The sequence below is a fragment of the Vicugna pacos genome, chromosome 9 (assembly GCF_048564905.1).
Source record: "Vicugna pacos chromosome 9, VicPac4, whole genome shotgun sequence".
Lineage (NCBI taxonomy): Eukaryota > Metazoa > Chordata > Mammalia > Artiodactyla > Camelidae > Vicugna > Vicugna pacos.
The window spans coordinates 17,395,327-17,421,762 of NC_132995.1; the positions used below are offsets into that span (position 1 = coordinate 17,395,327).

At 42.5% G+C, this 26,436-nt stretch overlaps 1 protein-coding gene and 1 pseudogene across 1 annotated transcript in view; one reads left to right on the top strand and one right to left on the bottom strand.

The window, feature by feature from the left end:
• CEP89 (centrosomal protein 89) overlaps positions 1-26,436 on the top strand; it is a 67,436-nt gene that overhangs the window by 1,483 nt on the left and 39,517 nt on the right. The window contains exons 2-7 of the mRNA XM_006212209.4: positions 1,958-2,064; positions 7,147-7,305; positions 10,258-10,444; positions 19,054-19,156; positions 21,831-21,859; positions 25,131-25,173. Of these exons, the coding sequence (XP_006212271.2) occupies positions 1,958-2,064; positions 7,147-7,305; positions 10,258-10,444; positions 19,054-19,156; positions 21,831-21,859; positions 25,131-25,173 (628 nt within the window). The remainder of the gene's footprint in view (positions 1-1,957; positions 2,065-7,146; positions 7,306-10,257; positions 10,445-19,053; positions 19,157-21,830; positions 21,860-25,130; positions 25,174-26,436) is intronic.
• LOC107034362 (large ribosomal subunit protein eL31-like) lies at positions 4,764-5,121 on the bottom strand (annotated as a pseudogene).

The window sequence follows — 26,436 nt, forward strand, 5'->3', positions numbered from 1 at the left end:
TGCCCAGGGGAGGGCAGCAAAGTCAGCTCAGAGAGTGGACCTGGGCCTTGGGAGGAGTAAGGAAAGAGAATTCTGGTGGGGAAAACAGCGTATCCAAAGGCCTGACAAAGAAGGAATCTTTTGTGGCATGGGAACGGGAAGGCAATTCTGAGTGTCCTACGTGGAGATATGAGTAGGGATGAGGAGGGTCAGCTGGAAATGAATCTGGGGCCATTGGTAGAAACCAACTGATAGCAGCCTTAGCAGCCTTCTGTGTCACGAGAAAACATACATCTGCCAACCAGAGAGTTTTCATGCTGGGTTGAGATAGGATCATCCTGTGTTTTAGAGACAGAGGCAGAAGAACCATAGTTAGGAAATGGTTATCATGGTACAGGTGAGAAAAGTTCAGCATACTATCAAAAAACAAAACAAAACAAAACAAAATTCATGAGGCCTTTTTAGAGGACCTCCTGGATGCCAGCCCCTGGGGATTCAAAGGTGAAGAAAAGCCTTTCTTGTCCTTGAGCATCTGGCAGGGTAGGGGAGTTGGCAGACAACTGGAGAATGGTGGGATACAGCAGCGACTGCTCTGGAATATCTGCTCTTGGGGTTGGCCATGCACGTGGAACTAGGGTAGGGCATGGGAGGGCTGCAGGAGACATTTGGAAGATCTACTCATCCTTCACTCCTGAAGGAGGTCCAGACCCCTGGCTGACTTCCCCTTGGCTGCGCCTCCCTTTCCCCCTGTACCCTATGCCTACCCCTGCCTGATTAGTCTTTTTCAGGCCAGTTTCAGTGGGTGCTTCTCACTAGGTCACAAGATGTCCTTAGTTTGTTATCAGAACTCTTAAATGGAAACAGTCCCCATTTGACCCCCGCCCCTTGTTCTAGCCCTTCTATCTCAGATGCCTCTGTATTCCAGCAAACCAGAGTACTTGTTTCCAGAACACTGCCACTAATGTCTTGCTTCATTCCTTTGTTCATGCTGTTCCCTCCTCCTGGAATGCTTTTCCATCACATTTCCCAAATGTGAGAGCACTGGCCATCTTTGATGACCTGATCTAAATGCTCTGAGATTTTCTCCAATGGGACATTAGAGGTCCCCTTGCTGGCCCCTGGACCTGAAGGAGCCCTTCCCTCCCTGGACCACTTTGGCACTTTGTCTTTTCCTCTCCCTTGGCACTTTCCATAATTCTGTGTTGTATGATAAATATCTGGGTGTTTCCCTCTCTATCCTTCCTTCTTGAGGGTGAGGACAAGGTCTCTTCACTGCTGCTGTAGCCTTTTGTCTCTAGTAGGTGCAAATGAATGGTTGGTGCACAGAAAGTGAAGATTGGGCTGGACTCAGAAACTTCTGAGGGCCAAAGCAGGGTCCTCCAACTTTCATTGTGTGTAGAAGCTAGTTTTTGTTACTCTGCATCTTTGAGATAAACTACCTAAAATCCTGATTAAGCCTCTACCAGGTGTTGGGCCCTGTGCTAAGTGCCAGAGTTCCAGGGCTGTTTAAGACAAGAAGGTAGTTTGCTCTCAGAAAGCTTCTGATGAAAAGAGTATGAAAACAAATATATGTATATATATACATATGACTGAAACATTGTGCTGTACACCAGAAATTGACACATTGTAACTGACTATACTTCAACTAAAAAAAGAGAAAATTTCCATTCTGCAGAGGGGCGGCAAATGAGTGAGTAGGGTCATCGAGGGCAGTCCTCTGAGACAAGTAAGGTGCTAGAGGGCTCTGAGGGATGGTCAGGGAAGCAGTTTCCCTTCTGTGGGCAGCTGTGTGGCACTCCTCGAGTGGAGAGCTTGCCTGGCCAGATGTGGATTGAGGATGGCAGGGGCAAGAATGGGTCTTCTGGTGGGACTAGATCCCCAGGTGGCCAGTGTCCCTCCCCAGCCTGGAGAGGGGTGGTGACAGGACCCAGCAATGATGCCATATACCATTGACCTCTGCTGGGTTTCCTTTGTGCAGAAACACATCATCCGTGGCCTTCTCCCTGCAGCCAGCATCGCACCGAAGCCAGCTGTGCCCCGCACACCTCCTCCGCGCAGCCCCAACCCCTCTCCAGAGAAACCAAGGTGAGTCTCAGGTGACTAGGCACTGAAGTCACCCCTGTGCTCAACCACCAAGTGCTGGGTCCCGGAATTGTTCTAACGGGTAAGAAAATCACAAGTAGGCTGATTAGAATCATGTCCTTTGAAATGTGTCATGGTTCCATAATGAAGCACTTACTACAGTTTCTCTGTGGCATAATGGTGTGTTCCTTTCAGGTCTATGGAGTTCTCACATTTCATAACTGAATGCACTTTTTCAAAATATAAAGCATTACAACCCAAATGTTTAAGTTGATAGTATGACAAAAGGAATTTGAATTGTGCACATAGTTTTCTTTTTAAACACAAGAATGCCTTTTAGAAGAACTGTTTTCCAGGAAGGAAGGAAGAAATGTGTTCACTTGCCCGGGCCTGGGATTCCCCATCCTCCAGTGCTCCTGACACACAGGGACCTGACTTTCTTTTATACATGAGACCCCTGCCTCTGTCCTCCAAGATTTTAGAAGCCAGAGAATTTTAGACTATTGTTTATCCATAAAGTACATGGATACATGGCTTAACTATTAACAATGAGAAATAGTTTCATTCAAAGATGGCACCTTCTTTTTAGTGTTCTTTGAAGCTGGAATATTGTATGCTTCCTAATAATAAACACTTCGAAATATTTTTAGTGTTGTTTTTTTCCGTCAGTATCATCTTTTTTTGAGGGGTGGGGAGGACAATTAGGTTTATTTATTTATTTTATTATTAGTATTTTTTAAATGGAAGTACTGGGGATTGAACCCAGGACCTCGTGCATGATAAGCACGTGCTGTACCACTGAGCTGTCCCGCCTCCCCCCAGTATGATCTTGAAAACAAGAATAGCAATTTACTAGTGATTACTCTGTGCCAAGGACTCTGGTAAGTGCTTACGAAGCTTTATTTCATTTCATCCTCTCAGTGATCCTGTGAGACAGGCCCCGTTGGCATCTCTGTTTTGAGCTCAAGTGTTAGTCATTGGCCCAGAGTCTCACAGCTGGCAGGTGATGGCATCGCTGCAATGCACCTGTAGGTCTGTCCAGCCCTTCAGTGTTTGTGTGAACCGTTCTTAAATTATGTCACTAGAACTTAAATATCCTATGTGGCAGCAGTGGTGAGAGGGTTTGCTTTACATCCCATTATAAAGCAGAAAACAGACAAAAACCCATATCGTCCCACAGCAAGCGTGCTGTAGACTCATTGGAAAATTTCCATAGTCTCCTGTGTTTTACAAAAATATATTCCTGGATTGCTAACTTTTTTTTTTAACATTTTTTATTGATTTATAATCATTTTACAATGTGTGCTGGATTGCTATCTTTATAAGCCCCAAATAATCAATATGGCTTTGGCAAATTTGGTGTATTTCTAGGTTATTTTATTCTAAAAACTAACATTCAAATTAATCTCTGATATTATTCTACTTCATATCTAGTGTGAGTGTAAGAATCTCACAGCATCTTGTAATAGCCTTTAGTGGAAAAAATACGAAAACGAATATATGTATGTATACACAAGAGTGGGACATTGTGCTGTGCAGCAGAAATTGACACATTGTAATTGACTGAACCTCAATAAAAATAAATAATATAAATAAATAAACATTAGCAAAATATATATATTTTTTTCATAGCTTATGGCGAGTCATTTCTTTGGTTTAACGGATCTCTAGATCTGGATCAAAGATATAAACCCCTTAATGTATTTTTGAAGATATAAACTATTATGACAGTCTATCCCACGGCAAGTATTCCAGAAATAAATTCCATTAAAATTTGAGGAAAAAAAAGGAATCTCCCAGCAATTACTCGTGTCCTCCTTCTCATCCTTTGCTGCTGTTGTCAGACACTTGAATTCTGTATGTTATAAACCCCACGATATATGGTTATTATTTTTGCTTTCGACAGTCTTTTATCTTTTCAAATCAGTTTTATTGAGGTGTAATGGACATATAATAAACTGTACATATTTAAAGTGAATAATTTGGTACGTTTTGATATATGTTTATACCCATGAAGCCATCTCCACAGTCAAGATAACATACGTATCTGTCATCCCCTCAAGTTTCCTCATGGCCCTTTGTCATTCCTCTCCCCTGCCCACCTCCGTCATTTCCCACCTCAGCCCAGCCCACCCTCACCCCCTCCCACATAACCACCGGTCTGCTTTCTATCCCTGTAAATTAGTCTACATTTCTAGACTTTTAAATAAATGGAATTACACAAAATAATTATGCTGGCTTTCTTCACTCAGCATAATTGTTTTGAGGTTCATCCATATTGTTGTGAAAATCAGTAATTCATCCTCACAGTTCCTGAGTAGTGTTCCAGTTTATGAACATGCCAGTGTTTGTCTATCCATTCACCTTTGATGGATATTTGGGCTGTTTCTAGTTTTTTGGCTACTAGAAATAAGGCTGCTAGGAACACTTGTGCACAGTCTGTGGACCTGTGCTTTCATTTCTTGTGGGTAAGTATCTAGGCGTGGAATAGTGGGTCATAACAGGGATATATTTAACCTATTAAGAAGCTACCAAACTGTTTTCCAGAGTTGTAATTCCATTTATGTTCCCACCTGCAGTGTACAAGTTCCAGTTTCTTCACATCCTCACCAACACTTGGTTTGGTCAGTCTCTGTGTGTGTGTGCGTGTGTGTGCATGCGTGCACGTGTGCAGTTTTATAACTTTATTTGACAGTTAGCCCTTAGTTCTCATTCACATTGACTGTCCATAGATTTTTGAAAGTGGTGACAAGTGCATAGGTAACAATGTATAGAGCTTGTCTGGTGAATCTTCATCCTCACTACACTTTCAGGACAACCTTATACTGATAAAGTGTGGGACATTCCTTATTCCTTTGGCCCAGACAGCTGTGTTGAGCCTGGAGTCCATGTGCACATCTGTAGGTCGTCTCAATCTCCTAGCATATTTCTGGATCTCTTCCAGCACCCAGGGGGCACCTTTCTCGAAGCTCACTCCCTAGATTTTTGGGGTCCTCTCTTGTCACAACCTCAGTGACGGCAGAATGGCCCCTTCTCATTACTCTTCTTTCTGGGAGCCATTCTGCTGGGCCCAGGTTGAAAAGGGATTGGCTTGGCCAGTCTTAAATTTTGGACATTCTAATAGGCATGTAGTGGTATCTTTATGGTTTTATTTTGCACTTCTCTAGTAACTGACTAATGGTGTTGAACATCTTTTCATGTGCTTATTTGCCACTGTATATCTTTTTTTGGTAAAATAATCTATCCAGATCTTTGGCCCACTTTAAAAAATTGGGTTGTGTTCCCGGGTTACTGTATTCAGAGAGTTCTTTATATATTCTAGATACAAGTTCTTTATCAAATATGTGATTTGCAAATATTTTTTCCCCATCTGTGGCTTTTCATTTTCTTAATGATATCTTTTAGCAGAAAATCATAATTTTTATGAAGTTCAACTTGTCAACTTTTTTTTTAACTGATCATGATTTCAGTATCATATCTAGGAAATCTTTGCCTCATCCAAGGTCATAAAGCATTTTCTCCTGTATTTGCTTCTAGAAGGTTGATAGTTGTAGCCTTTACATGTAGGTCTATGATGCATTTTGAGTTAATTTTGTGTAGGATGTGGGAAGTATGGATTGAAGTTCATTTTTTTTTTCTTATGGGTATCCAATTGTTCCAGCACCATTTGATGACAGTTATCTATTCCCATGTAACTAATTACACCAAAACGTAGTGGCTTAAAACATAAAACAGTAGCATTTTTTATCTCATATCTTACTATACTCTTTTTTTTTAGTTTTTTTTTCCTATTTCATTTTGATTATTTTCTATTGTTTTGCCTTCAGTTTCACTAACCTTTTCTTCTGCCATGTGTAACCTACTGTTAATCCCATTCATTATAATTTTTATCTCCCCAGATTCAAGTCTTCTTTATAATCTTCCATGTTTCCACCTAACTTTTTGAATGTATGGAACACAATTATAATAACTGTCTTAATGTCCTTTTCTGCTCATTCCAGCATGTGTTCAGTTCTGAATGGGTTTTAATTGATTATTCTCTTCATTATGGGTCCTGTTTTTCTGTCTCTTTGCATGCCTGGTTATCTTTGATGGCATACGAGACACTGTTGTTAGTTTTACCTTGTCAAGTGCCGGACATTTTCATATTCCTCTAAGTCTTCGTGAATTTTGTTCTGGGATGCAGTTAAAATGACTGGGAACCAATTTAACCTTTTGGATCTTGCTTTTATGATTTGTGAGGCGGAGTCTGGAGCAGTGTTCAATCTAGGGCAGTTTATTCTCCACTGCTTTCGGAGAACTGTACCCAGTGTCCCGTGAATTATAATGTTTTCCCATCGTCTGGTGGGAACTGGCACGGTCCCCAGCCATGTGTAAGCACCTGGCACTGTTCCTTCAGTCCCCAGTGTTGGGTAGTGTCCTCGGTGCACTGAGGGGCCTTCTGCTGATTTCTGGAGTTCTCTCTGTTCAGCTCTCTTTTCTGGTACCCTGTCCTACAAATTCACTCTGCCTTGGTGGTCCCGGACTCTCCGCTCCATCTCTACAACTCAGGGAGTCTGCCCAGCTCCACCTCATTTCCTCCTCCCTGTGCTGTGACCTGGAAATTCTCTCTGGCAGTAAGCGGGGACAACGGTAGGTCTGTTGTTTGTTTTGCCTTCTCAGGCGGGAGGGTAAACCCATTACTCTGTCTTTTCCTATATCATAATTTTGAATAATCTGCAAGATTTTAAACTGCCTTTTCCCTTCTCTCTTTTTTTCCATTCTGATCTTTTATTTTAATAGGAAAACTACTTGAATGTAGACTGTCTGGATTACAGACCTGGTTTCATCCCCTATTCACTAGGAAATCTTAGACAAGTCATTTCATTTCTTTGAAAAATGGAGATGACAATAATATCTATTCAGACCGTTGATATGAGGATGAAGTGAGATTATCAGGTGGCGCATAACAGGCCCGTAGTCAGGAGGTGCGCCCCGGACACTGTAGAACTGAAGGTAAACCTTGATGGTTCGTGCGTCCTGGTGTTCAGCCTTCAGCGGGACGGGTTATGTCTCACCGGCTCACTGGGTTGCTTTCGTCCGTAGATCCGCTCTTGCCGCAGCCATTCTAGCAACAACGTTGACTGGCCGGACCGTCGCCATTCCCCAACCTCGCCGGAGGGTCCACTCTGAGAGTGACATGACCTGCGTTGAAAAGGACAGTTTCATCGAGCCCTATGCCACCATCTCGGAGCTGAGGCATCAGTAAGGACTGTGTCACAGGCTCAGCTTGCTCGCAGGGTCGGGGAGGAGTAGCTCCGTGTGTGCGTGTGCATGTGCATGTGGTTGTGATCAGAGCTTTCCTCGCCAGTGACAAAGGGGCACTGCCCCGGGACATTAAGCACTCTTAAGTTGTATCCGAATTTTCTCTGGTGTGGATCTTGTTAAATTAGAGCCTGTGAATTCAATGCTGCTCGTAGCCACAATCTGGATGACGAGGGTTGTCATTCACAGCTTCTCGCCTGTCTCCTCTCTGACAAGGTAATTTCCTTGTCACCTATACTGTACCCTTCCTTCTTATTTAACTTCATTTTCTCTGTCGCTTGAGCTGGATTAGAGCTGACACGGGGCCAGGGGTCAGGAAGGTTTCCTCTTGAGGAAGAGGGCACTGGGGGAGAGCTGAGGGATGTACAGGAACCAACTGGCAATGGCTTGAGGGTTGACGGGTGGTCAGGGTGGAGCTGGGATGAGCTTTCTAGACAGAGAAGAGGGGGCATGACACACATGAGCAACTGAAGGAAGAAGTCTGTGGCCAGGAGGAGTCAGGTGAGGTGGGGAGTCATTCAAGATGGGGCTGGAGGAGTGGGCGGGGGCTGGGCTGGGGATGTCTTTGGTGTCAGGTTTAGAAGTTTGGTATCTCCCCTGGGAGCAGCGGGAAGTCACTGAGGACTCTAAGGGCTTGTGGGGTGGCGATGGGGGATATGTGACCAGATTTGCCTTTTATCTGCCGTGTTTATTCAATTTTGCTTTTAGGGTTTTTTCCTTTAACACACCAAACGTTCTGTATGTTTTATGTAGTAAGATCTGTCAGTCTTTTCTTTGTAGTTTCTGACATTATTGTCAAATTTAGAAAGATTTCCCCTATTACAGCATCATACAAATGCTCGCGTATTTCCTTCTAGGATGTGTTTGCATTTGGGGTTTTTTACATTTTAGTCTCAGCTCCATTTTGAGATGTTTGAACGTAACCTGTTTTCCTGCTGGTAAGAATTCGTACTTTGGCTGAATAAGAACTGATGATGAAGAAATGATTCTGAAATTCACTGGAGAGAATCAGCAGATAAGACCATAAGAGGATATTTGGAAAGGAAGGATACTGACTTACAGGGAGGGCAGCCTTAGCCCCATCATATTTTAAAACATATAGTTGAAGTAGTTAAAATAGAGGCACGCTTGGTCAGTGACGGGGAGGTGCATGTGAGTGCCCTGCGTTTGCAAGTATGTTGAATCTTTAATAAGAGGAGAGCACAGATCCAAAGGGAAAGGAAAGGACTCAACAGTCTATTGATTAGCAGTAATAGAAAAAAATCAGCTTCAAGCCTTGTCTAATTCATGTGGCCAAACAAATTCCTTTTGAATGAATGGATTAATTTGTATATACGTATAAAGAAGACTGTGAAACCCTATATCCAGGTTCATCGAGCCTCTCAGGGAAATGCCTGCTATTTACCAAGCTAAGAATTTGAAAAGTGAAAAAAAAATTTTTAATCATCTTTATGTTAAAAAAATTTACATAGCCAAAATTCACAATACAATCAATGGATTAATAAAATCGTCTTTTTTTAATGTTCATTTAACAGTACTACAGAGGAGAGATGTGGATTCAAAAAAACACAGTGGGGGAGGGGATAGCTCAGTGGTAGAGCACGTGCTTAGGATGCACGAGGTCGTGGGTTCAGTCCCCAGTACCTCCATTTAAAAATAAATAAATGAATAAACCTGACTACTTCCCCCTGTTAAAAAAAAAACACTAAAAATAAGTAAAATAAAAATAAAATAAACCAAATTACTCTCCCTACAAAAAAGTAAAATAAAATTAAAAAAAAACAAAGTCATGCACAGAAACAAAATATAAAAACAAAAAGAAAAAAAAGAAAGAAAGAAACTCTAGGCATTTCAGAAGGGAGGATAGTGGAAAACTATTTACACAACATTTATAAAAGAGCATATCTATAAACGAGTGTAATACCAGTAGGACTCACACAGTAACTTTCAATTGGTTTGTCGTGTGTCTCTTAATTCATCTTTTGAGCCTGACCTTGACTCTATATACAACTTTCTGAACAGAGACAGGGAGTTTTCTGTAGAAGTTCCCTTGGGTTATATCACTATGGCCTTTTGAACATCCGTTTTATCCTTTTTGGAATTCAAAATAAAATCAGTAGGATAGGAAAAATATGTACAGTAAATAGAAAGTCAGGGTTTTCATTTCAGTAGGTAGAAAAGTTCATTTTAAATCAGAATGGACGTACTAGAAGCAGAGTAGCTAAGTGGACCAAACATGAGCAGACAGTTCACATTAGAGGAACCAGGGCTCACACAAAGATACAGAAAAATATCCAGTCTCAGTAAGAAATGCACATTTATGCAGTGAGGTTTGCATTCTCTTGGCAAGTTTTAGAAAATTACTACCAATGTAGTCACAGGTTGGGGAAATGATTTTGTGCGGATGCACGTGGACCCACAAAATGTTCCTACCGTCTGACTCAGCAGTGCACCTTATGGTTGGTTGTTTTATGGGACTGATCCTAAATACAGAAGAGATTGTACACTGATGTTTATTACAGGGTTATTCATGACAGTGAAAATTGGGGGCAGGGGGGATCTAAGTAAAGGGAATGGCTGACTAAACTGATGTGTCTATCTTGAGTCTTTTACCATTTTGACCGTAGAAATTTGTTACCAAGGAGGCAGATTATACATGTAGTCAGTGATAATAGCTGTAAAAACCTCGGTGAAAAGCTAGAAGGAAATGCTAAGAGTGTACAAGGGGATGGCATAGTGGGTGATTTCATCCTTTAGCGTCTATGTATTTTGTAACGTGGTTATATAATACTTCGCGGCGGGGCTTGGAGGCAGCGCACTGCATCCCTGTGTGAATACCAGTGTGAAGTGTTAAGGGGCTTATTTGCTTTGCCCTTGACTGTTCCAATACAGATCACATTGGCAGAATGAGGTGGGAAGGAGATCTTCTTTGCCGTCCTTTGAAATGCTGGGCTACGAGAATGAAGAGGACACTGACACGCACCTGTCATTCAGCCCCAGGGAGTCGGGGGACGCCAGTGCTCGCAAGGAGGAGGGAAGCCTCAGCGAGGCTCTGTACGCCGTGCCGCACAGAAATCAGGTGCTTGTCACGTTACGGGATTTCTCCTGCACCTTGACACTAACTTATAGTGGATTGCGTCAAGTGCGTTAGCAAAGGTTTTCGTTTTTCTCCTCTGCCTTTAATGGCTTTCATTTGGGGGCTTATTATTATTTTTTTTTAACACGTCAAGTCTCACTTTCTATCTTAGGCTAAAATTTAAAATTCTCTCCCTTATCTTTCAAGACACATCCTTTAAAGACCAACATCTTCACGTTCTTAACGTAGATTTCCACCCAGTGCTAGTCATGCTGCTCTCTCCTTTGACCCACAAAGCTAATTTTCCTACTGCTTTCTAGTATCAATGTACACATCACAGCATTTCTTCAAGTTCATTCCTGACAAGGGGAGTGTCGACATTGGTCTCTCCATAGTAGCTGATGTTCTTTGAGAGCTTACTGCGCATGAGTCTCTGTTTCAAGCTCTGACACTCATTTACCTCCCGCTGCCTCGGTGAGGTAGGTTCCATTTATGGCCCTGTCACATGTGGGGGAACCGAGGTACAGAGAGACTGAAGGAGCCTGTTTCCCCACCATTGCCAGCTGCCCTGGTTTAAACTCTTTGGTCCCAGGGTTTTGGAAACTGGGTAGCGCCATTTCTTTAATGGCAGAAGACAGCACCATAATTTCTTTTTCCTTTCTCTCCTTTTCATTGCCACTGTCACGTGTTAATCATAGTGACCATGCTTACAGACTTGCAACATCAAACTATTTTCATGTTGGTTATCCTCCACTATATTAAATCACATTTTAAGTGGCCTTAGGGAACTTATTTTGAGGAATCCTTATGTGACTATTTCAGGAACTAACCATCACTTGTAAGTATTGAAGTATAGTTGATTTACAATATTGTGTTAGTTTTAGGTGTACAGCAGAGTGATTCGGTTATACATATACATGTATATATCTGTATTCTTTTTTTTCAATTCTTTTCCGTTATAGTCTATTATAAGATATTGAACATAGTTCCCTGTGCTATACAGTAAATCCTTGTTGTTTATCTATTTTGTATATGGTATGTGCATCTGGTAATCCCTTACTCCCAGTTTATCCCTCCCGCCTTTCCTTTTGGTAACTATAAGTTTGTTTTCTATGTCTATGAGTCTGTTTCTATTTTGTAGTTCATTTGTACTATTTGTTTGAAGTTCATTTGTACTATTTTTTAGATTCCACATATAAGTGATACCATGTAATATTTGTCTTTCTCTGTCTGACTTACTTTACTTAATGTTGTCATCTTCAGGTCCATCCATGTTGCTACAAAAGGCATCATTTCATTCTTTTTTATGGCTGAGTAATACCCCACATCCTCTTTATCCATTTGTTTGTTGGTGGACACATAGGTTGCTTCCATGACTTGGCTGTTGTGAATAGTTTGCTGTTTAAGATGCAGAGTTAGGCTTCTCTACAGCAAGGAGCACGGGGCAGGCAGACAGCTGCCAAGAGCCCCGAGGAGGTTCTGCTGCGGGGCTCTGAAAGGCCTGCATGAGCTCCCCCTGCCCCTCAGTGCGCACACTTCCTGGCTGGTATTGTAGACTGAGGTTACAGGTAGAGTTGTATCACTCAACTGTTTCGGAAGTGAAGCTTGCTACCACATTTCCCTTAGAGGAGAGAGATTATAGTGACCTATGTAACCTCCTCCTTTGTCATTAACAGGACAAATAGTTTATTTTTTAGGCAAGTTTGTCGTGGTGGCTCTAGAACCCATGTGCAGTATGGAAATTTTTTTTAATTATAAAATTTGAAAAGTGGAGCGAGGCAACTAACAATGTCAGGGCTTGGAGAGGAAGTGAAGGAGCTCTCTAATGCGGTGGGAGTGGGAGTCGGTGCTACCATGACGGAGAACTGTTTGGCACTATCCGTGAAAGCTGAACATACGTCTTCTGTAACCCAGCCCCCCAAAAATTGAGAAGTAGAAAATAACACATTAGTGTTCTCATTCTCCAGAATGAGCAAGTATTGACAGCTTGCTTATTTATTTATTTATTTACTTACTTACTTATTTTGGCTTCAGATTTTTTAACAAAAGAAGTAAAATTACACTTAAGGTTGAAATCTTTATTTTCCATCTTCTCCATCCCTGGAAAGCCATCTTCTCTTGGATTTGGGATGTGTTCTAGAAGTCTGTTTTTACCCTTTTATTACAGAGAAGTGTCAGTAAACAAATATATTACTGTATATTTTTTTTAATTGTACAGAAATCACCATATTGAACCAGTCTTTCCACCTCTTGGCTTTTTCACTAGGCATTGCAGTTTTGAGATGGATAAATGTTAATTTATTTATCCATCCACTTATGAACATTTAGGTTATTTCCTTGCACGTTTGGTAAGTGTGCCTTATACGTGCCGGATCACGCTCGGCATTGCCAGGTTGTCCTCCAAAGCAACAGTTCCCATTTGACTTCCCACCAGCGCTATGTGTGTGCCAGTCTCCACCCTTCTGTACATCCCAGCCCACAGGGAAGCCTTTCCCTATGCGGCCCGGGAGCCAGGGTGGAGCGTTAGTAACTGATTGCCGTTGAAAGGTCTCCTCATCACCAGAACATTATCCTGGCCAGCTGCAGATAGCATGAATGAAAGAGCCCTAAAAAGCTGGAGAGGAATTTTCATTTCCCACAGCCTCGCGATTAGGTTTTTTATATTTTGGGTGGAGCGGAGGGTAGACAGTAAGGGGAAGAAAACACAGTGCCCTTTTCTGAGCATTTAATGTAGGCTAGGCAGCTCATGCATACCATCTCATATACTTCACACCCTTGAGGGTAAGTGCGTGAAGACAGGATAAATGATTTGCCCAAGGTCACCCAACCAACAGCCCACCCATTGGCAGAGGCAGGATTCAGACCAGTATAAGCAATTTTCCCTGTTTAGAATTAAATTCTGTTTTAATCCTTGTGCTTGTCAAGAATATGTCTTAGACATAAAGCTTTTTTTTTTTAAACTGACCCAGTATTCTTAAATTTATTATATGATATACCTTTGGAAAGAATGGGTGTGTGGAACATGTAAAACTTCTATTTAACCACTAGATGGCACTAGTTCTGAAGGAGATACTGCCAATGGGGTACATTTCAATTTAAAAAAAGTAAATTTGCCTTCCTTATCTTTTACTATAGATGTTCTATAATCTGAGGTAAATTATCATTTTATTCCTTTTTTCAGAATTAGTAAGATAAGGGAACAGACCAACCCAAATCAGGCAATTTGGGTATAAGTCTATTTCATGGCTCTTTCTGTGTTTCAGGGTAGTTTGGGCAAACGTCTTCATGTGAAGTGTGCACCCACTCAGAAATGGGCTAACAAATGGAAAGCAAGTCTTGTTTTCAGCAGTCTTCCTGTTGGTGCCACCCAGAAGTAAGGCTAGAGGGGCAGTGAATTTGTGGTCGGTTCGCGCAATACCAGGTCTGGTGGGCAGAGCGATGCCAGGGGCATTCAGAGACCTGAGTTCAAGTCCCAGCTGCTCTGCTGCCCAGCTGTATGACTTGGGAAGTCAGATAACCTCTCTGTGCCTCAGCTTCTTTGTCTTGTAAAGGACTGTGTTAGGGAGGAAGCTGTCTTTGGGTAGGTAAATGAGTCAGCGTTATTTGTTGAATGTCTGATGCATGCCAGGCATTGTGCTCGGGGCTGGAGAATCAGTATAAGACAGACATAGTCACACAATTAATAGTTAATCAATCTCAGTTATGACCCATGTCACAAAGGAGGGACACAGGGTGGTGGGAAACCATGTAGCCTTTTCTGAGACGCCTGCTGAGGGTGACAGCAATGGGGTGAGAAGGGGTCACAGCCTGCTTTCTTCTCCCCTTTGAGGTCACTTGATTTTTCTGCCCGATGCCTTTGTAGGTTCATTCTTTCTCTTTTGAAGTTCAGTAATTTCACTAGGATTAATCGTGATGTTTATTATTTCCTGGTTTTTTCCCCCTGAAATTTGATTTATATAATTTAATTCTGCAGACATAGATTTTTATCTCCCTTTCTTACTTTCAGGCAATATTTCCTCCCCTATTTTATTTTATCTTGGACTAACTTTATCATCTAGTTGTTCCATTCTCCTTTGGGAACACTAGTTATGCACCTGTTAACTGTGCTTTATTTGTCTTCATGTCTGTTATGTTTTCTATAGTTCCCTGTTCTTCCTCTTTCTTTTCAGTGCCACTTTATGTGATTTCTTCTGTGTACCCACCTCATCTCTCTCTCCGCACGCTGTCACTATGTTTTATCACTTTTGTTAGAGCTTTTGCCTCTGTGTTGATTTAATTTTTCCTTTTTTTTCAGTTCTGCCAGTTTACTTCTCACACCCTTTTGTTGCCTTGTCACTTTTCTTGATCTCCTGGATCTCTTCTTTGGGTTCCTTAGGTCAGTCTGTGCTGTCCTTAGCTTCCCGGAGAGTATAGAGCTGGATTCTGTAAAGGTGGGCTCTCCCAGGCATCTCCCTTTAGCTTCTCCGCCTTCCCTTCTCTGTGGATGTGACTTATGTCTCCTGGCACTGTCACGCCCTTGCTCTCGGCGCACCCATCAGAGGATCACTGTGGACTTTTGTAACCGTGACACACTGGGATTGTCGGAGCACCTGCCTACCTGAAGCCTGAGGAGGTTTGGCAGCTTTTGGCATTCTCCCTCTGTTTCAGATTTCATAGATTTGGTTTAATAGATTTTGCTTTCTGGCCTCTGACTAGGGTTGCTTGCTTGCTTGCTTTTCATTCTTTTGATTGATTTCAATAGGTTTTACAGAAGAGAGTGTAGTCTAAATGTCTTGCTACCATTTTCAAATAGAAATCACTGGTAGGATGTCACTGAAGCTCCTCCTGCCACACACACACACACTCTTGCTATTGTCACATTTGTGGATTTGCAGAGCACCTTGTCATCAGATACCATATTCATTCATTTGGTCATTTATTCACCCAGCCAACTGCCAACAAACAGATATTCGCCATGTACTTGGATGGAGATCCAGGGAGGAGTCATTCATGTGGGTAAACCAGTTACTTCTAGAAACTTCCGGAGACCAAGGAGCAGTGGAGAATCTTCTGCTCTGCTTTTGAGGATTAGGGATATTCCCTGTTTCTCCCCACAGCTTTAAATTTTTAATTTCTTTACAATTTCTTTCTGTTACACAGGTATACATGAATATATATATATATATGTCTTATAAAAACTTTTGATTTTTTTATATGATATTTGCATATAAAGCCAAAGCCCGCCCTGAAACCCTGACATTCCAGTCCTCCCCTTCCGTCCGGGAGAAGCCGCTGTGGTCACTTTGATGTCTGTATCACTTTCTTGGCTACAGATAATCAAATAGACAAAACATAAAGCTTCAACAATAGACATTTAACTCCCTTACATAGCAAAATCAAGAGGCAGGAGATTCCAAAATTGTTTCGGCTGCCTGTCGAGCGCTGGCGCCTGAGATTCCCTTGGCCTCCTCCTCCTGGTCACCAGATGCAGCTGGTTCTTCCTGCAGAAAGAAGTGGGGCGAGGTCCTTCTAGTCGGGCTGCTCTGTGTTCATTACAGAGAACATTTTTTCCTAGAAGCTTCCCAGCATCAGCCTCATTGGTCACATGCCCATCCCGTACCAATTACTGGCTGAGGGAAAGAGGATTACGATGGGCTGAGCCCACTTGCACCAAACAAAATCAGGACGCTCTCAGCCAGGTTGAAAGGGGGCCAGTGACAGCTGCATGGGCAGTGTCGCAGTGCCGCCGTGGCGCGACTCCCGCCGTCTCCCTGTCTGCATTTGCAGGTATGCATGTAGAAATGTCCATGGTCAGCGTCTGGTGTGCGTGTCAGTTATTGACTCTGCTCTACCAATGCGAACCCCTCTGCATGAGCTCAACCCTCACTGGTGGCGGTAAGAGGCCCGGATAGTAAGTAAGTCACCAACTCTCACCCCCTCCAGTTTGCAGAAGCCACCCAGAGTGAGCCCTGCCATCTTTCCGCAGCGGGGTCTCCATGTGGCAGCGGGGAAGCATGGATTTACTAACGCCTATTTTATTGACCATGACTTACCACATCAGGGCAAGTCCAGCATGTTTTTGGACTTATAAAGGTGCCAGTGCAGACCCGTGCAGGCCCTCTGCCTTGTAAATTAAAACTGCCCCTTCCAGAGTTGGCCCTTGGTTCACTGCACATTCTGGCCACACTCTTTCTTGCCTGGACTTCACCCTGAGGTGGGGCTAACTGGACACTTCCATTGCTCGACCTCTAGTGACCGTATAATGCCTTTTGGGTGGGGTTCTTAAGTTAGCATCATTGAGGGGGATAGAGCATAGCTCAGTGGTAGAGTGCACGCTTAGCATGCACGAGGTCCTGGGTTCAATCCCCAGTACTTCATTTAAAAAAAAAATTTTTTTTAATGTATGAATCAACTGTGTCCACTAGAAATCTAATAAAGCGATGTCTTTTTTTTAAAAAAGGCTTTAAAAAATGGAGGAAAATTCCCCTCCTTCTAAGTTGGCATCATTGATCTGAGGAGAGGCATCTGGGGAGGTGACAGTGCCGTTGGGGGCTGGACCCTGTGCATCACGAGAGTTAATCACTGCTGGATCTTACAGTCATCCTGCCCCACAGTCACAAGAGTCTAGACACTGCAGCTTCCTTGCTAAGTTGTCAGGTTTTCCAACGTCTTGCTGTTACCTCCAAGTAATAGAAGATATCACAGATTAGTTCTGCATGTTTTTGAACTTTATACGCATGAAATCATAGGACATGTATTATGTTGCATCTGACTATGTTTTCAGGTGTGTACACATAATAAAATTATATCTTCCTGGTAAATTGAACAGTTTGTCACTACAAAGTGAACCTCTTTATCTCTAAAAATGTGTTTTGCCTTCATGTCTGTTCCCCCGACATTCTCCATCTTTCTTTTGTTTGATATTTGCATGGCCTATTTTTTTCCATCCTTCAATTTTAATCTTTCTGTATTCTTATATTTAGCTGTGTCTTGTAAACAGCACCTGGTTTTTTAAGTTTACTGTGATACAGTTCACATACCATAGTATTCATCCATTTAAAGTATACAGTTCAATGCAGCATATAGTTTTTGTTAACCAAGTGTGACAAAACTTTCCTTTGTCTTTTTACTGGACAGTTTAGTCCTTTTATATGTAATGTGATATGGTTATACTTGAGTTTAAATTTGCCATCTTACTGTGTATGTCCCATCTGTCCCATTATTCTAGGTCTTTTTTCCTCTTCTGTCCTTTTGAATTGATGATTTTTTTTTAGTTCTATTTCTTTCCCTCTCCTAGTTTGCAAATTATACTGGTTTGTTTCTTTCTACTGATTACCCTATAAATTCTAGCATGTACATTTTACCCTTTAAAATCTGAGTTAGTGTCCTACCCACAGGAAGGATGGAGGGGCTTAGGCCAGGACTGCAGATGCTGAGGGGAAGGCCAGTGTTGGCATCCATGGTGGCACTGCTGGGCCTGGGTTGGCCTCCTCTTCCTCCCCTTCCTTCAGTACCCAGACAATTTTTGTTTTGGTTACCAAGATGATTTTCACAATCAGAAGTATTTGGTAGTTTAAAAAATGTTTTAAACTGAAACTTTTAAATTGGAGTGTTGTTAGTTTATTGTCACAGAATTCTTCAGGCTTATTTATCGATGTATTAAATATACACAAAAGGCACATAAGCCATAAGTGAATTTTTACAAAGTAGCCCCCACTCAGGTTAAAAGGAAAAGAACATTACTAGGAGTCGAGAAGTGCCCCTTTGTGACTGAGAAGAGGTCACTGGTCCCCCTACAGTTAACCACCACCCTGACTCCAAGAGCAGATTAGATCTTAGAAGACAGGCTTTAGATTAGCTTTGCTTGTTCTGAACATTCTGTGAGTTTGATCATCCAGTATGTGTTCCTTGGAGTTTTTGCGAGTCTTCCGTTACCGTGTGTAGCGCTTGTTGGTGCATTCTTACTGCTGCATGAGATCTCATTGTACAGCTGTGACAATTACTTATTCATTTTACTGATGATGACTGGTTGGTTGTTTCCAGTTTGGGGCTTTTAGTGATAGCGCTGCTGTGAACGTTCAGGTCTCTATATATGTGTATTTCTGGTGGGTACATACCACTCATATATACCCATGCGTGGTAAATGTATAATCTAGGGGATTCGCCGCTCTTCTCCTTGCACAGCCACTGTCCCTACCTCCCAGAGCCCTGCCAGCGGAGGAGTCTCCTGTTCATCAGGGCTGGCCCAGGTCCTGGCCCAGGGGTCTGTGAGGGACAGCTCTGCAGCCCTGCCACCATTCATGCTACCTCTGTAGGAGATGTTCACAGACAGTGGAGGGGAGGGTCCCCCACCATCAGGAAGCATTTTCAGTGGACTCAGCGCCAGCGAACGTGATGAACCTCAATCCCAAACAGTTGCCCGGACGAGGGTTCTCACAGGGCGGGTTGGCAGCTCTTGTCCCATGTAGAGATGCATGCCACAGCATCAGTACCAGGGCAGGGTGGTGCTGGGTGCTATGCAGGGAGGAGGGAGCAGTGGAGAAGGCATGGAATAAGACATTGGAGTGGGTTGGGAGGAAATTTGATACACAGAGCACTTATCACGGGTTTCTTTCTTTGTCTTTTGTAACAAGGTTCCCTTGTCACGTGCAGTGGACAGTAAAGATGAGGAAAATATTTCTGAACAAGATGGGTTTCCAGGCTCACCTCTTACCCCAGAGTGTACACAGGTAAAAGGTAAAAAAAAAATTTTTTTCTTAATATAAAAGCATTTTGTGGCAGTAAATATTGATTACTTTGCGGGGACATCTAGCCATTGCATCTCCATACTGTGGTTCTGTGGTTCCATGATTATAGGAGGAACATCCCAACTTTTGTTTTCACTGGGAGAAGTTACTCCACAGTTGATTGCCTGTGTGTTAGGGTGTCTTTAAAGTACAAAGTGCTCACGTGGGAGTCCACCTGGTCAGTTCTGTCAGTCACAAGAGGACGCCTAGGGAGGAGGTCACAGCCGAAGCTCTGAAGCTTTCCACACTCCTCCCTCTCTGTGCCCTGGTGTCCAGTGCTACGCGGGGCCAGTGCACAGTGGTCTCCGCGGAATAGCCTGGCCAAGTGAGCTTGTCTGTCCTGGTCACCGTGCTGTCTCCATTGCCTGGAGCAGGGCCTGGCCCACAGCGGGCTGTCACCACAGGTGTTTTAGATGAATGAGTGCGTGGACATGTTTAGAATACAACTTTATAACTGCACACTTTTGTGTGTTTCGTTTGGCACAGTGAGAGAATTCAGCGCATCATCACAAAGGTTGTTTTCAGTTTCTTAAGAAGTGGCTTATGTTTGAGAAGTGCAAAGGAGAGCCTGGCTTACAGTGGGCACCAGTAACTGCTTCGTCAGGACCCCCGAGAGTTGCTTGGGCTCCAGGAGGCTCCCATATAAGTCATTTCACAAGGGGACTGATGGGAAAACTGGATGCCAGTCTGCTAATAACACCTGTGCCAGAAAATGCCAGTTGGTTAGGAGGTATATTTTACCCCTGGGGCAAAATCCATGTGAATATTAAATTCAGGTAAAAGGTATATCTCTTTTTGAATTACAGAACTAATACTTTCTCACTGTAAAAAACAAAACAAAAAAAACCCCTGAAATGCAGAAATGTATAAAGTTAAACACACATAATTGCACTCCCATAGATAATTAATTTTAACAACTCAGAATGTGTATGTAAAATCCAAGTTATTTTGTTACATGCCCTTTTTTAAAAGTCTCATGGCATATCCTGAATATCTCCCTGTGTTCACACACGTCTGTCCATTTTCTAATGTCTGTGCTGTCTGTGGCCCTGATGCACTGACTGTCAGTCTGAGTCCAATCAGGAGACAAAAGGCTTACAGTGATTTGAACAGGGAAAGTTCAATATAAAGGATTAATTACTAACTATAACAGGATTGCCCACTAAGGGGTAGAAAGAAATCTAAAGAATGCAGGAGTAGCCGATAGAGGGAACAGTTTCTAGTTAACGTAGAGCCCCCAAGGGAAGAAACATCTGGAGAATCACCGAAGGCTGAGATGAAGGCGTTGGAGAGGGTGCGGCTGTGGCCGCGCTGGCTGGTGAAGTTAGCCGAGGTGTTGCGCTAACACAACTCGCTGGGTAGCTGCCCTCTCCAGGGGAGTTCCAGGAGAAGCACCCATGGGAAGTGCTGCTGGCCACCTAGAAGGAGGAATGGAGGGAGGAGAGGAGGAAGAAAGAGGGCCCCAGGGAAAGAGAGATGAGACAGCTGTCTGGAACCGGGAACCCAAGCGCCTTCCCTCTCCAGTGTCTCTTCAGCGCCCTCTACTGATGAGGTGTATTATTGCGCCACCTGGCAGGGTGGAACTGTATACTGCCGTAACCAAGCAGGCAATAAAGATGGGTTTAGAGGTGAGAGGCAGTGATGACTGGTGCTCTTGGGAAGGTGAACTTGGAGCACAGGTGGTGGTTGGGAGGGAGTGAAGTTCCTGCAGTGGTTTTTGGTTTGTGGTGGTCATTAAAAGCCTCTGGACATCTGTGAAAAAGGCCCCACACCAACTCCAAATTCTAAGTCAGTGACTCTGGGCTGGGCCCCTGGATGTGGGGGGGGGGGGGAGTCTGTATTTTTTAACAAGCTCTTTGGAGAGTCTGCTATGAGTGATCTTTGGACAGCACATCAGAAACCCTGGCTTTTAGTGCTTTGGCTCTGTCATTTCCAGGTGGTGAGAGGCTTGGCTGAGTTACTTAACCCCACTTCTAATCAGTTTGAGTGCTCCTCTCATCAGATTATCGTAAGGATTAAATTTAGTCATGTGTGTGAAGCGCAGTGCCCTGCATAAATGCCAGCTGATAATTATTATCTAGACACTAAAGCCTCGAGCCCTGCTGGCCCGAGGGGCCACTCTGCACCCTAGCAGTGCCCGGCCAAGATCGGACACTGACATCCTTTGGTCAAGGTACCGGCATCTGACCAAGTCGAATGGCTCCTACCAGGCAGGAAAGGCAGAGAAGGTTGGAGCCTTAGCCCATCTGGGGAGTGGCGGGTGGACCGTGTAGGGAGCACCCGGAGGAGAGGTATTGGGACCGTAGGATGGACACCCCCCCACCCCCCACAGGAAAGGCTCAGAGTCACACTGAGGAGTTTGGCCTTGGTTTTGTGGTCATGTGAGCCACTGAAGGTGCTCAGAAACAGCAGGAGGGAGAGACAGAGCGGACAGTTCCGGCTCTTGCCTGGCTTGGGACCAGCTTGTCATGGGACCTTGTGAGGCTGTCCTCCCACCCCCCCCCATGCCAGGCCCAGGCCTTGTTTAGGTCATCTGGCAGAAGGTGAGTTCCTAAGGTGGTACTCTTCTGAGTTGTCAAATGTCTACTGCTTTATAAAGTTTTCTCTCTCTCTTTTTTAACCAGATGGTAAACATTCGGTTCTGAATTTAAAGGTAAGATTAGTTTTTTAAAATACTGGTTTTCTCAATAAATAGAATTTCCACCATAATTTCAAAAGAACTTCAGTGATTTGTAGGGCTAAAAACTCCCCTTAAGAGTTCTTTTCCATTGAATATTTTTTTCTTTTTAAGATACTGTTAAAATATGAAGAAACTCATGTTTTCCATAGTTTAAAATGAATGTAATGTATTGAGAGATTAGAAATTACTAATATGCATTCTACTTTGTGGAAAGAATAGACAATAATCACTTTGCAGACATGAAAATAGTTATACTTCAGTTTTAAATTCTGTGATGTCAAAGCAGTTTAAAAATTAAAGACTTCTCAGTAGAGTTAATTTATAACTATCTACTTTTCAGCAGAGATTTAGAAACTTAATATCAGACTATGTGTAATGGAAAAATGAACAAAAGTTCAAAGCCTTCTCTTTCCTCTTAAAATTTGGGTTGAAAAGGAAGATCTTGTATTCTTTGCTCAACACTTTGAAAACATGCTTCTCTGCAGCTTATGGGGTCTTTCTGCATATTCCCCCCGGTGGAAAGGAAAAAGAGAAAAGACTGTGGGAGTTTGCTTTGTACATCTCTGCTCTGCACTTACAGTCATATCACATGCTTTAGGATGTGAACTGATGGCCTGTCACTCATGGGACCTGCATGTGAAGACACAGTGACTGACTACAGATAATAAATGCTGCAGAGGGTGTGGAGAAAAAGGAGCCCTCCTGCACTGCTGGTGGGAATGTGAATTGATGCAGTCATTATGGAGAACAGTATGGAGGTTCCTTAAAAAACTAACATAGAGTTATCATATGTTCCAGCAATCCCACTCCTGGGCATATATCCAGAAAAAAATGAAAATTGCAATTCAAAAAGATAACATGCACCTTAGTGTTCATAACAGCACTATTTACAATAGCCACAACATAAAGTGTCCCTCAACAGATGAATCGATAAAGAAGTTGTGGTATATATACAATGGAATATTACTCAGTCATAAAAAGGAATGAAATATTGCCAGCAAAAGGGAATGAAATTTGCAGCAACGTGGATGGACCTAGAGATTATCATACTGAGTAAAGTAAGCTAGACAGAGAGAGACAAATAATATATGATACCACTTATATGTGGAAGTCTAAAAAATAATACAAATGAACGTATGTACAAAACAGAAATAAACTGACAGACACACAAAACAAACTTATGGTTACCAAAGGGAAAGTGAGGAGAGGGATAAATTAGGAGTATGGGATCAACAGATACATACTACTACATATAATATAAATAAACAACAAAGATTTACTACATAGCACAAGGAATTATATTCAATATCTTGTAGTAACCTATAATGGAAAAGAATTGGAAAATAAATATATATGTATAACTGAATCACTTTGCTGTACACCTAAAACTAACACAATATTGGGTTTTTTTTCCTTTAATTTATTGAAGTATAGTCAGTTACAGTGTGTCAATTTCTGGTGTACAGCGTAACATCTCACTCATACATATGTACATATGTTTGTTTTCATATTCTTTTTCATTAAAGATTATACAAGATGTTGAATATAGTTTCCTGTGCTATACAGAAGAAATTTGGTTTTTTAATCTGTTTTATATATAATAGTTAATATTTGCAGATTTCAAACTCCCAAGTTTATCCCTTCCCACTCCCTTTCCCCTGGAAACTGTTAAGATTGTTTACTATGTCTATGAGTTTGTTTCTGTTTTGTAGATGAGTTCATTAGTGTTCTCTTTTTTCTTTTTTCTTTCCTTTTTTTTTTTTTTTAGGTTCCACATATGAGTAATATCATATGGTATTTTTCTTTTTTTTTAATTTTTTTTTTTTTTTGGTGGGAGGAGGTAAGTAGGTTTATTTATTTATTTTTAGAGGAGGTACTCGGGATTGAATCCAGAACCTCATGCATGCTAAACATACCCTCTACCACTTATGCTATACCCTCCCCCTTATATAGTATTTTTCTTTCTCTTTCTGGCTTACTTCACTTAGATTGATGATCTCCAGGTCCATCTGTACTGCTGCAAATGGCATTATTTTGTTATTATTTATGGCTGAGTAGTATTCCATTATATAAATCTGCCACAACTTCTTTATCCAGTCATCTATTGATGGACATCTAGGTTATTTCCATGTCTTGGCTATTGTATATAGTGTTGCTATGAACATTGGGGTGCATGTATCTTTTCTAATTAAAGTTCTCTCTGGATGTATGCCCTGGAGTGGGATTGCTAGATCATATGGTAAGTCTATTTTTAGTTTTTTGAAGAATCTCCATACTGTTTTCCATAATGGCTGCACCAAACTACATTCCCACCAGCAGTGCAGGAGGGTTCCCTTTTCTCCACACCTTCTCCAGCATTTATCGTTTGTGGACTTTTGAATAATGGCCATTCTAACTGGTGTGAGGTGATACCTCATTGTAGTTTTGATTTGAATTTCTCTGATAATTAGTGATATTGAGCATTTTTTCATGTGCCCATTGGCCATTTGTATATCTTCACTGGAGAAATGTTTGTTTAGGTCTTCTGCCCTTTTTTGGATTGGGTTGTTTGTTTTTTTGTTATTAAGTTATATGAGCTGGAAGTATTCTGGAAAATTAAACCTTTGTCAGTCGCTTCATTTGCAGATATTTTCTCCCATTCCGTGGGTTGTCATTTTGGGTTTTTTTTTTTTTTTTTTTTGCTTGTGGTTTCCTTTGCTGTGCAAAAGCTTATAAGTTTAATTAGGTCCCATTTGTTTATTTTTGCTCTTATTTCTATTGCCTGGGTATACTGACCTAGGAGAACATTGCTAAGATTTGTGTCAGAATGTTTTGCCTGTGTTTTCTTCTAGGAGGTTTATAGTGTCTTATGTTTAAGTCTTTAAGCCATTTCGAGTTTATTTTTGTGTATGGTGTGAGGGAGCTAACACAATATTGTAAATCAACTATAGTTCAATTAAAAAAAAAAAAGACACAGTGACTGAACTTATGGACAAAAACACAGGAAGAAAGTAGGACTTACCTACCTGCCTCAGAGAACCTGCCCAGAGGGGAAGACCCTAAAGGTTTAGACTCAGTTAAAAGAAACAATGAATGTGAAAGTTTCTAAAGCTAAAACAAACTGACAATTACAAGAGCCAAAATGAAGGGAGGAGAGAAAAGTGCTTAAATATGTGGTATGTGAGGACCTAGCTGCTTGTGCCAGTCTGCTTTCAGAAGATGCTAAGACTCTTAATTCATCACACTCATGTTTTTTCTTCCCTAGGATGGGAAACCACCATTATGTGAAAAACCTCCACCTTCTCCAGGTACTTGTCTTTTGAATCTCATTGTGATGGAAAAGCTTATTGTTTTAGAGGATATCCAGAATAATCTCACATAAAATAAAGGTCACCTTTTTCTCCCCCTGTAAAGGCTATTGCTTCTGTCCCGTTATCAGAATTGGTAAGAGGTAGCAGTTTGTTGAACTTCCGCCTTTGCCTTGAGAGAGAGTCCAAGCATTCGTATGTTGGATGGCGGATGTATGTCCCCATGGGATGTGCTCAGATCCTGGGGGGAGGGGAGGGGATCTACCTGTAGGATGTGAGCAGACACTGGGAGGGGGTGGATGCAATGGGGGCTCTGCTTAGGGGCTGGAGATACTTTCTAGGGTGCTCTCCCCTTTACAGTTTGGGGAGCCTTATTAAGCTTCCAAAGCGGCTGTTGTAATTTTTCCCTGTTACATCTCACATCGCTCATCTGAAAATCCTTTCAGGTATCAAGACTTTGGTCTGTCCTCTATGTTGGACTGACTTTGTTTTCATTCTTTCTCCCTCCGTGTTTTCGGTGCTGTATTCTGGGATACTGGTGGGGCTCTAACGTCTCACCCACAGGTTCATTCTTCGTTGTATGTATTCTGCTGCTCAGCCCATCCTTTGAATTTGTGTTATTAGTGAAACTGCTTATTTCCATGATTTCTGTTAAGTACTGACAACCAGCTCTCTGAGAGTCTTAACCACACTCGTTCTAAACTCTTGTAGTTTGTGCCACAGCCACTCTGTCCCCTGTTAGTTGGTTTTGGTGCTTCTCTTGGCTCACATGGTTCTTGGTGATGTGTTCGCCCTGGTCCTTGGGAGACGTCCCCTGTTGTCTGCCTGGGGATGCTGTATCCGCGTACTGCGTACTGCGGGCTGCTCAGGGGGATCCAGGGGGCTGATCGGCGTCCCACCTGTCCCCAGTGACTGACGGGGACGGACAGGGCATACGGGGTCTGGGGGCCCCTCTTCCTCCTGGGTTTCTCCAGACTCCTGGGCCTGCCCTGCCTCTCTGACCTTAGGGTTTGTAGGAACCGCCCGGCGAGGGGCGCCCCTGCCACTCCCATCTGGCGCTGTAACTGGACACCTCATCAGTCCTTTCTGGGCCACTTTGTGTCCCCACTGCCTGCCAGGGCGAGGCACACCCCTGAAAGCACTCCTGCCTCTTACAGCTAACCTCTCCCGGCATATTTGAGCTGCAGCTTCCATCTTCAGTCTAATCGCAAATGTTTTCTTTCCAGGATTCCTTGTGGCTCGCCTCTTGTTTTCAGTGTAGCT